Raw genomic sequence first — 12,092 nt, 5'->3', positions numbered from 1 at the left:
GTACCTGGACTCAATCATTCATTTGTAAAGTAGAGGGCAATTCTAATACTCTGGATCACCTTGTTATAACTCAAGAAATGGGTTACATAAGTGAGTTGCAATCTAACAAGAACATTTATTGTTAAAATAAGATAACCCCAGCACCTTTTTCTACCCATATTTTTAATGCCATGTAATATTAGGTTCTTCTCAATAGTGAATTTCTTAAAATCAGTAATGTTAGAGAAAGGTTAGATGCACCAAAGTTAACAGTGTAAGCATGTAACAGAACCACTAGAGGGCTATATTTGCCCATTAAAGTTAATTTTATAAATCTTAGGATGGCATAGCAGGAAGGGACTCAAGAGAATCCTTTTGCCTCAATTCTCTGCTATTATATAAACTGACAAAGTTGAACCAAGTTGGTTACCCTGTCCCAGATCTTACAGCTCCCAGAATTCAAATTTTTAATAAAGTAATACTCCAGAGTAGCTATACTAGTAAAGTGAATCTCATTAGTATTCCAATACCAAAATATTTTCAAATAACCCCAAAGCAATGAACATAGAACCTAAGTAGAACTCTCCCTTTTAAAAATATATGGGTTGTTGGTTTTTAAATCTTTTTTCTTTTTTTTGCATTCAGTATTCACAATAAAACAAAAAATTTTTGACTATGCTTTGGATCATAGTCTCTTCTGCTTCTATAATGAATTATACCTAGCTGTAGCATTCATTTAAACTTTACAGAAATAACTATTTTTATTTATAAAAAAATGAAGAATAATTCCAAAGATGGCCAACTATCTGCTGTAGATAAGTTTTACAGAGATGAGGGTGGTAGGTACATTCAAAGTACTTATTCGTGCTTCCTTCATGAATGATACAGAAGAGCTATGTTGGGATGAGGCTTAGAATACTAATATAAGTTACAAAACAAACTGTTTACACAGCTCACAATTCTTTAATTTCATAAACTTCAATTGCCTCAAGTCAATCCTTTCATAACTCTTCCCAAATTTTCAGGAATACCAGGCAACATTGCTTATATTCCAATAAACTGTTTAACTGCTATGGCAGTAAGTGCATTTTAACACGATGCAATCAGAACGTTATTCAGTTAAAACTCAAAAGATTTAATATGTGAATAATCATCCAAATATCTTTTACAATGGAACCCAGTGATACCACAGTACCAAACTTATTAATATGAGGCTCCCTAAACATGTGAACTTGATTCAAAACTGAATGTACCAAAGGAAACCCAGAAAGAACTATTATACTATAGGAAGAAAAGGGAAAAATAAGATGTGGAAATAAAAGTTAAAGATGGCCAATGACCAAAAAAATATACCTAAATAAAAGGTGAAATATCCAAGTGGTTTGTCTACCAACCTATACACTATTTCCATCATAGCTATTTTAGAGTTTTGTTAATAATAAAAAATGTAGGAATGTTACACTATCATCTGTCCTTGGGACAACGCCATGGCTTTCCTAGTGCTTGCCATGTATTTTACAAACCAAGAGTAGAAAACCCTGGCCCTAACTTGCACTGAAAATTTCAACACAAGGATTCTAAATCAAATAGCCTCCTTTCCCATGTTGTAAAAAGCAATCCCTTCTTCCTGTAAAACAGTAATTAAACATATTTGTTCATCATATATATTTACGGCCCACATATTTACTAATCCTGCTGCAATTCCATTAATCAAAAACGGTAGCAAACACCCACAATATTGACATAGGCAGTATTATATGCTACTCAAACGAGCATTCAAGATTTAACTAAGTATTAGGTTAGAAAATTTAGTAAAAAATATGGCAATATCATTCCTTCTGAGAAAACACATTTTGGTCTCTATTGCTAGCGTAGTATCAAGAAGTAACCATGATAGCAAGTTAGAATACTATGAGACCATTTCCCATGCCATTGAAAAAGTCAATGACATGGGAAATGGTCTCATTTTATCAATGGCATGGGATGGTCTCATTTCATAGTATTCTAACTTGCTATCATGGCTACTTCTTGATACTACACTAGCAATAGAGACCAAAACCAATTTCATTTCTGATGTCTCTTCCCAGGAACCTGAATGCGAGCAGGCAATCAAATATTTACTTACAGTGAATAACATCTTAAACATTTAGAGTCCCTTTAAAAAGTAAAATAACATTCAGTAAAACTTTCAAAATTCAATCTACATTGAATAAGAAAAATTAAACATTTCTTCAGAAATTTCTTGACTTCAGTTCTCACTTTGAACAGTTGTCCCAACTTTAATAGATTCATAATCATACTGAAGTTTTCTAATCAATTATTAATTGCAATTAGAGAAACTGCTTTGCTAACACACAGAAGGAAAACACAATAAAGAATGCTGATGTTCTTGTATACAAAAGGCAAACATTTTGAAAGGGGTGTTATAAATACGTAATGTAAAACACTGCTCCACTAGCCAATTTTTTAAAAGTTATACATGGAAACAAATCATTTTTTTCAATGTGAAAGCCACTGGGTTTAAACTGTAGTTGTTCGTTTTAACTTAAAAAATACCGTGTTTCCCCCAAAATAAGACCTAACCGGAAAATAAGCCCTGGCATGATTTTTCAGGATGACATCCCCTGAACATAAGCCCTAACGTATCTTTTGGAGCAAAAATTAATGTAAGACTCAGTCTTATTTTCGGGGAAACACAGTAGCTCTGGTTTAATAAACACAGCTCCAAATAACTTAAAGGAATAAAACACTTTATTTTAAAAATTCATATATGCTGCAAATGAAAACTGTCCATTTATTAAGCAATCACAGTTTCAAGAATTATAGAAAACATGAGAACACCTGTTCATACACTTTTAGAGCAAAACCGCCTATTGTGTTGCACGGTCTGTACAATGTTGACATGTAAGTGCCACTGCCATAGTTCTTCAAGACTTGCTCAGGAAACAAGTTTCTGATCCATAGAAGCAGATCACGCAGGTTAACGCAGAAATCAGCTGGAGAAGTTTCTGTCAACTTTACACTTAATGTCCTCTCCCTGATTAAGAGAAAATGAAAGTATTAAGGGTATAGAAAAATGAATCTTAAATAGTACCATCACCCAAATCTCAAGTTTAATATCAGCATTAGTTCTTGTAATGTTTAGCAAACCTACTTTACCAAATTTAACTGTCATTCATATTACAACATTTTATTTTTCAAATTAAAAACACAGCAAAATAAATTAGAAGTAGGTGAAAAAATTCAAAGGGAAAAGCAAGGAAGAGTGACATAAAACGAAGCTATAGAGTAGGCTAGAACAAACACCACCATGGTGTTCTACATACTTGCAGGCAAACAGAAATAAACTTTTAAATGATAAGACAATACCAGGTCTGGAAATTCAGTATTTAAAGATCTTTTCCACACTCACCTCTGAAACCACCGCCGCCTCCTCTCCCTCCTCTGAAGCCCCCACCTCTACCTCCTCCTCCTCTTGCACCTCTAAAACCACCTGAAGATCAAGGAGACATTGATTAAATAAGGGCAGTCTATCAGATTCGGATAAGCCTACAAATATCAACACTATTCTTGTAATTATAAAGCATAATAAATACACACATTATTTCATCTTGCAGAATTATTTAAAAGATGAAAATGGAGAAACTGTAGTCGTTTCCCAATTGAGCAGCAGGCTAAAACCCTATTTAGCCCTACTGTTAATATATGAGTGCCTTGGCTTTTGGTTATGTATGGTCAATTCTCTTTTGGCTGAACAAAAGCTTTTATCCTAAGAACAAGGGTAGCTGATATGGTGGTTTCGTCTGGGGACTGCTACAATAAACACAACGTTCGGGGTGAATGGAGCTGTATATGGACCGTGACTGACACACATTGACAAGCCCTGAAATTTTAAACTTTTAAAGTGTTTTTCTATTATCCAATACATATCGGCTTCCTATTTCAGTCTTCACTTTTACGTATTTTGGGGGCTAACTTTGTCAGGAAAGATGAATTATAAAAGGAGAAATTGTAAAAGGAAACAAACATACATTTCCAAAACACTGGTATAAAAATATAAAGGTCTAAAAAAAATAGAGCTGTGAATTTTTTAATGTTATGTATGAGACTAAATATACCATAGGAAAGACGGGATTCTCCTTAAATATTTTCCCAAAAATATTTAAGAAAGAAATATGTTCAAATCTGTTACGAGAGTATCTCCTAGCTATCTAGACCCAAAAAAAGTACATTTGTGGAATGAAATAATTGAGAGAGGCAAAGGTGAAAACAGAGTTCTCCCTTTTCTGACCCAGTAACAGAAGCTTTCCAACCCCAATTTTCAACTCCTCTTCCTTACCACTTTGGCTCTGCCCGTCATCTGGTCACCCACCCACCACACCATTCACAGATGTAAGCACGCCCAGCCCTGCTCATCACCTACTGCCCACATGAGGAATGCACCAAAGCTCTGGGGAAATATGTCAAAATACTGAGCTCAAAGCAATAATGTATTGGTAATGATCTTTGACATGACATTAGAAGATGTAGATTTTATTTCTGGGCTGCCAATTGTTTTATTAGGGCAAATTAACTTTTGTAAGCCTCCATTTCCTCATCCATAAAATAAGGATAGCACCTGCCCTGAAAGGTTTTGCTGACTATTAAGAGTATACTTGGATATTAAGAGAACACAAGACCAGCTCTCAGTACATAATCAACACTCAATGATACTAAATTCAGTTACAATCTTATACTTAATAAAAATGCCCAACAAAATATGAATAACACAGAGATGAAATCCCTCAATTTTATACTTTATTAGATTTTTCTTTTTAAATAAGTTATGAAACTAAGTATTACTATGGCAATCTGCCAAGATTTGAAAATAGCTTTACAAAATAAACAAACATAAGGGAGGTTTGCCTTTACACAGTTTAATTGCACTACAGAATGAGCTGCAACTTTAAAATCTCACTAGAAAATTTTCCCCACAAGTAACTTACCGCCTCTACCACCTCTGCCAACTCCTCCTCTGCCTCCTCCTCGACCGCCCCTGCCACCGCCTCTTGTAGGTCCCTTCTCACCTGGAGGTCGAGGTAAAAACCTCTGCAGTGGCAGCAGCTTGTATGGGTCTATATAAAACTGGAAGTATAACAGAAACAATTAGTGTAATGACTTGGGGTAGTATAGTGTAATCATGAGAACCTACACACTAATCTCAACACTGCCTGGGTTCAAATCCCAACCCTACGACATACTACTGTATAGCCCTGGGCAAGGACTTAGCTTCTTTATGCCTTAGTTTCTGATCTGTAAAATCAAGGTTATAAAGTACCTACCTCACATAGTCCTTGTGAGGCTCAAAAAAGTAATGCATATAAAGCACTTAAACTTGGGCACAAGTAAGCATTATATGCAAATAAATAAAAACCAACACCAATTCAATCTCATTTCTCCTTAGAAATAGATAATGCCTTCCAAAAATTAACCACATTTTCACTCAACAGAACTACCAAAAGAAAAAAGAAACTATTAAAATTTAGCATTAAAATCCAAAATAAAGCATTAACTCACTATTCCAAGACTTTAATAAAGAATCAAATCAGGAACTTCTTACTCAACATACAAAGTAATGAAGGATTTGTAGAAACTAAACCCACTCGATATTTAGGGTTAAAGATTACATTTTTCACAATAGTGATATATAATGGGGTATATTTCATAATTTTACACAAAACACACGAAGGGGGGTTTCAAACCTATAATGTATTACTTATAACAAGATGTCTGAATGTCTCTTTTGCTATCACCTTATCACTCTTGTGCCCTTCAGAGCACATTATCTCAAAAACATTGTCTAGCTCTTCACTGTCCAATATGGCAACCACTAGCAACATGTGGCTAGATTTAAATTAACAATTAAAATTCAGTTCCTAAGTCACACAAGCCACATTTCAGGTACACAAAAGCTACAAATGGCTAGTGACTACTGTATTCAGCAGAAATTTCCATCACCACAGAAAATTCAATTGGGGCTGGCCCGGTGGCTCAGAAGGTTGGAGCGCTGTGCTCCTAACGCCGAGATCGCCGGTTTAAATCCCACATGGGCCAATGAGCTGCACTCCCTACAGCTAAGATTGTGAACAACAGCTCTCCCTGGAACTGGGCTGCCGTGAGCAGCCAGAGGTTGGTGTGAGCTGCCATGGGCTACCGTGTGCCAGCATGAGTGTGGCCGGCAGCCATCGTGAGGTGGTGTGGGCTGCTGTGTGCTGCCATGAGTGGGCAGCAGCAGGCGTGAGCAGCGGGCAGCCGGGGAGAGCTGCTGTGAGCAGCCCCGACCAACAACTGGCGACCAACTGCCTCAGCTGGGGCGAGCACAAGGCTCATAACACCAGCATGGGCCAGGGAGCTGTAGCCTACACAACTAGACTGAGAAACAATGGCTTGAACCGGAGTGGGGTGGCGGGGGAAAGAAAATTCGACTAGACAGCATTGGTCTAGAAACCATTATAATAATCTAATCTGCACAGAGACGGTCAGAACTTGAACAGTGGATCTAGAAACGAGGAGAGGTACAATGTACCAATTTAGCATCTGTGATTTAAACACACACACACACAAAATAAATCCTCAAATAAATAATGCTGTGAGCAAAGGCAGGCATCCAGATCAAATGTAAGTGGCTATTACAGGCAAATCCTTTTTTTCAGGTCACCAAATGAGAAGCCTGGCTCTTCGGCCCACCGGAAGCAGTGCAAGCTCCCACTGGGTACTTGTCAGGGTTTTTATAGCCAGGCACCATCTGCTAGCAACAAGGCAGTGTTCCCATCTCATCTCCTATTCCAGCTGGCTTCTGGGCCCATCAGTCCATTGGCTCCAGGACCTGATGACCTCCATGTTGCTAAATCCAATGAACAGCTTGCAACAGCATTTTGCCAAAGTTGAGCACTTGTGATAACCATTTTTATGACTCTCCTGGATGCCTTATCCTTTACTGGCAGTTACTTCTGTCTCCACCAACAGATGTATAAATTTAGGAGTTGCCCCAAAGCTCTTTTCCTCTCATTCTTTCTTCCTAGACTGTATCATAAACTGTCTGTACAATGACAACTTCCCAATTCTATCTCTAGTCCACTTTTCCTTTGAGCTCTTTGTATCTCACAAATTCTTCAAACTCATTATGTCCAAAACTGAACTCATTCTCTTCCCCTAATTCCCTTCTTCTCCAGTGTTGCTACCCACAAAGACGCCGAAATCACCGAAAGACGGTGGTATTACTTCAACTGCAACAGCTCATCAATTACTATACTACTTTACTACTTTCTCTCTGTCATGTATCATCCATTTTTATCCATTTCCACCATCACAGTCCTAGTCCAAAATATCTAATACAGCAGCCTCCAACCTGGCCCCTTCACATACAGTACTGACTCTTTCCCAAGGTGCTCTTATATTTTTCCAATGATCTTTTTAAGTATAAATTTAATCATATGTATTCTAATATTTAAAAACAAAACTAAAATTAAAATCTAAAATCTTTCCCATGACCTTAAGTAATCTAGCCCCTGCCTGCCTCTCTAGTCTTAATTCACAACTTTCCCACTCCTCCGAAATGTTCAATGTCCAAACTATACCTCCACCTTTTTCAGATCCTTCACGTGGCTACTGTCTCAGAGACTTGCACACACTGTTTTCTCCACTTGTAATGCACTTCCTGCTCCTCCCTGACTATTGCAGGGGTCCCAAGTGCTAGCCTAATTGTATCAAGGTTATCCAGCTTTCCTTTTCAAAACTGAATCCTGGTCCCTACCTAAGACCTACTGAGTCAAATTTCTAGGTGTGGGACCCAGAAATACATCTTAAAACCTCCCCCAGATAATTCTGATGGGCAGCCAGGTTTGGGAATAACTACTAGGCAACTTTCAGGTCTGAGCTCCAAGCTCACTTCCTCAGAAAGCCAATACACTAAATTTGGTCCCAATACTAGCATTCTCATAGGAACCTGTATTTCTTCCATAGCATGTATTACATTACTCAAATATTTATGAAATCATTTAATATCTGACTTCTCCCAAATAATGTAAGTTCTATAATGTTTTACTTAGAATGTTTGATCATGCAAGGCTTTTCAATATAAGACTTTTACATAAACTATAAAACATACTCTAGCAGTTACAGAATTTGCTAATATGACAAAGAGCACTTTCTGAAAGCCTATATTAAATAAATACTCCAGAAGACAAGTTCAGTGGCTGAAGTATAGAATATCTCAATTTAAGAGGGTCACTGGTGATATACTGGGGGAGTTTCAAGTGCCCCAACCAGGACTGCCCTGAGGTAGGTCGTTCACTTATACAACCAAGGATCCTAGGTATCATAAGCTTGACTCACCTTCTGCAGTTTTTTAAAGGAAGATGCCTTCATGTTTTCTGACAATTTAACTGAAAAATACTATTCATTTTATTAAGGAAAAAGCAGTTAAGATCAAAGAAAGTAAACTTCTGAATTCATGTGTAATTTTAAAAATAACAAGGATAGAATAAATGGAAATGTTTAGGAAAAGTAAGAAATGAGTTTCTAAGAGGAAGTTAAGATTGTTTTAAAACTTCCAATTCCTGGGCCTCAGGTGGTTGGAGCACCGTGCCCCTATGGCGAGGTCGCCGGCTCGATTCCCACATGAGCCAGTGAGCTGTGCCCTCTAACAGCTAAGATTGTGAACAACAGCTCTCCCTGGAGCTGGGCTGCCGTGAACAGCCAGAAGTTGGCATGAGCTGTCGTGGGCTGCTGAGTGCTGCCGCAGTCTACCATGTACTGCCATGAGCACCGGCAGCCAGCGTGAGTGGCTGGCAGCCATTGTGACAGCCGCTAGTGAGAACTTCAATGAACTGCTATGAGTGGCCGACCAGCGACAGATTGCCTCAGCCAGGGGGGGAGAGCAAGGTTCATAATACCAGCACCGGGAAATGATGGCTTGAACAGGAGCGGGAAGGTGGGGGAGAAAGGGAGGGGGAAAGAAATAAATAGTATTTAGACAACTAGGTAGCAATGTGGGGGGGGGGGGAGTTATATCCATTTAAAAAAAAAACAAAAAAAAACCTTCCAATTCCACCAGTGGCACCACCATATCCAAAAAGCAAAGTACCTCAATCCTGCAACATTTATCCAAATGGCAATCATTTCTAAAACTTTCCCAAAAGGGCCTATCCTTTCAATATATTATATATGGAAATACATTCTCCCTTATGGTCCAATCTTAGCAATACTCTGTCCAAGTTAATGAAACAAGTTAATTTAATCAATACTTAGCTCCAGAAAAAGCAAATAGTAACTTTTCAATGAGATCACTAAGCCTTCCAATTATAAAGGATACAAAATCTCTAAGTTGTCCAAATATTTCATCCACTTTTCCAATTTGTTCTTTGTTTTCTAAATAAACTGGAGCATTGAAATAAGGCACCTTATTTTCATCTGTGGTACATTTACAAACTATGTCATCTTCACAGGGATGCAGGAACTCTCCTAATACTGAAATAGGACAAGAAAACATTAAAATATAAAACAATTTCAAATGATATTGACCAATCTTTTCTGGAAGCTTCCTTCTTGGTTACCTGGGATTTCACCTATTCTGTTCTTAGAGGCAGAAAAGCCTTCCTACACCAACTCCACAACATACTGGCTATGTGACCTGGGGTTAAGGGTCTCACCTTCTCTCAGCTTCACTGTCCTCATCCTTAACATAGGGCTAACAACTGTTCCAACACCTACTATATAGTACGGGGAGGATAAGTGCAATAATAAATGCCAAGTGCTTAGAAAAGTGCCTGGCACATTGAGACCACTAAACCTATAACAGTTATTTTATTATAATAACATTATTTGATTAAACACTACGTTGCATTTTACTATTCCTCCTTCTCCCCAATCCCTAACTATAAAATGAGTCTTTGTTGTTTTCCTGTCTTTTTTCTCCCCTTTTATACCTTCCCATTACCACCTCTTCACCAATGACTCTCAGAATTTTTCAGGGAAGTCTGGAATCTCAAAATAAGTACCTTTATTTCTGATTGACTGTCACCCCAAACTAAAATACTCATCACATTCCTGCAAAACCACTTTCCATCCCTATCACCCAGGATCAAAACCTGGAACCTTTTAATAATTTCTACTATTAGCTAAATTCTTCTGAGTTTGTTTCCATTGAAATCTCTCTCTCATCTAACCCTTCCTTTTTCTTCTCACTTTCACCATGCTCTCAATTCTTCCCCCATGTATGGACTGTTGCAACCGCTTGGGGGTTAGGACCTTTGACTGCAGTCATTACCCTCTTCAAACCTTGCTGTATACTGATCCAATCTATTCTTCATATTATTCGACTGCGTTAATCCTTTCTCCTTTTGATAATAGGCTTCTACTGTCAAATCTGTCTCACTTTCCGTGGATTCCATCTCACTCATTGATAATTACTGCAAAACTACTCAAATGAGGTCTTTTTCTTGACTTCCCTTCCATAGTTTCCCTTCCAAGCAAAATTTTTTCTCACTTCTCTTACTAGTAATTGAAAACCTAGGCTTTGGACTCAGAAAACTTGCTTTGTATCGCAAATATATCATTCACGGATTGAACACTTATTCCTAATTATGACCATACCAACGACACTTAGCCCTGAATCAGTTTTCTTACCTGTGAAATGGGGGCAGTAAGGGTAAGCATACAATATTACCTATTTAATATCTTCCTTTCAGCCCAAACTCAAGTTCCACCCCCAGGATGCACTCTACGTGTCCTTCAGCTTCCTTATTGTCTCCCTGACTTGCCACAGCAGGATTGTAAGTCAGTTTACAGCATCTCCACAGATTGGACTCCCAACCAAGCAGCAACCGCCTACGTGAGTTGCTGGATCTCACAGCACCTGACTCCCGGTCAAACTAACTGGTAACACAAACCCACCAGCTCCGCACCCCACCCGGACCCCCATTCTACTCCCCGGCCCCAGGCAGGCCGAGCTCTGAAGCCGACATACAAACTACATGTTCTGGAGGCCCTAGGTCTTGGCCTTTGTTAAAGCCTCCGCGGCCACCCCCTCGTCCAAATCCTCCTCGGCCGCCGCCGCCCCTGAAATTGCCGCCGCCGCCTCTGAAACTGCCGCCGCCTCCACCTCGGAAGTGATTGTTGTTGCTGCTGCCGCCGCGATTGAAGCCGCCGCCTCCACCACCTCTATGAAAGCCTCCGCGACCTCCGCCTCGAAAAGACATGCTCGCTGCTCCCTGGAGAGAAAAGCAGTGTGTGCCTTTGGGTCACTGTGGCTACACCACCTGCCCCTCTGGGCCTCGGGCAGCACCCCCCCTAACAAGGAACAGTAACACTAAAAGCCACCCTGACACCTAACCCACGGCCAAGCCGCCAGCGACGGACCCCAAGGGCGAGCGTCCCCGCCCGCCCCACAGTCCTCTGAGCGCCCACCGACCCTCACCCGCCTCGGCTCCACCGGTTAGGACCTCCTCCCCCGGCGGGCAGCAAGGTCTTCACGGCGCTGCCCCTTCCTGCCCTCCTCTGTCCCCCGCGCTGCCGGGCTCCGCGTCCAGCATGCCCGGGTCCGCGTTCCCCCTCCTGCCACTTACCGGCGCCACGTGCACCTCCGGCCCGGGAGCGCACACCCACCCGCCCGCACTTCCGCCGCGCACGCTACTCCTCGGCCACCGTACCGGCACAAAGCGGGGGCGGGGGAAACACCAAAACCTCGAAGAACTTTTTTACAACAACAAAACAAAAACGGTTACCGGCGGAACCAACGACCTGTAACCTTTCCAAAACAGCCTTCACCGCTGGAAGAGTTGCAAGAACACCTAACGTCAACCACTGCTTTAGGACAGTTAAGGCGCTTTGCCTACCGGCGAGCCCAGGAAGTGACGTATAATTGCGGCGTCCGTTGCGTCCCGGTGTTGCAGGAAGTGCCGCCGCGGGGTTGCCCTGGGAGACCTCCGGCGGGAGAGAGCCGGCCCCTCGGGCAGCGGCCCCGCGGGCGCCGAGGGCGTGCCGAGTGGCCTGCGTCCTTGCTTTTCAGGCTGCGAGATGAGCCTGCCCGCTCGTCAGTCCGTTGCCAGCTCCAGCCCACGTCTAAGGAGCTTTGA

The 12,092-nt window shown here is 40.7% G+C and overlaps 1 protein-coding gene across 3 annotated transcripts; it reads right to left on the bottom strand.

The window, feature by feature from the left end:
- Window positions 1-721: 721 nt before the first annotated feature.
- On the bottom strand, window positions 722-11,876 carry GAR1 (GAR1 ribonucleoprotein). Of its 3 annotated transcripts, none has more exons than XM_081050305.1 (7): window positions 11,583-11,876; window positions 10,985-11,228; window positions 9,332-9,486; window positions 8,353-8,412; window positions 4,965-5,103; window positions 3,392-3,472; window positions 722-3,016 (listed from the first exon to the last, which is right to left on the bottom strand). In XM_081050305.1, exons 2-7 carry the CDS (start codon window positions 11,214-11,216, stop codon window positions 3,003-3,005), a joined length of 681 nt encoding a protein of 226 aa, XP_080906431.1. In that variant the 5' UTR covers window positions 11,217-11,228; window positions 11,583-11,876; the 3' UTR covers window positions 722-3,002. The 3 variants fall into 3 exon arrangements, with proteins under 3 accessions (XP_080906431.1, XP_080906433.1, XP_080906432.1); XM_081050307.1 differs by having other exon boundaries at window positions 11,742-11,866; XM_081050306.1 differs by having other exon boundaries at window positions 11,435-11,589.
- Window positions 11,877-12,092: the final 216 nt, after the last annotated feature.

This window comes from Rhinolophus hipposideros, assembly GCF_964194185.1.
Source record: "Rhinolophus hipposideros genome assembly, chromosome: 1".
Classification (NCBI taxonomy): domain Eukaryota; kingdom Metazoa; phylum Chordata; class Mammalia; order Chiroptera; family Rhinolophidae; genus Rhinolophus; species Rhinolophus hipposideros.
Note: the sequence above shows the minus strand (reverse complement) of the source record. Positions and strands in the feature narration are given on the sequence as shown.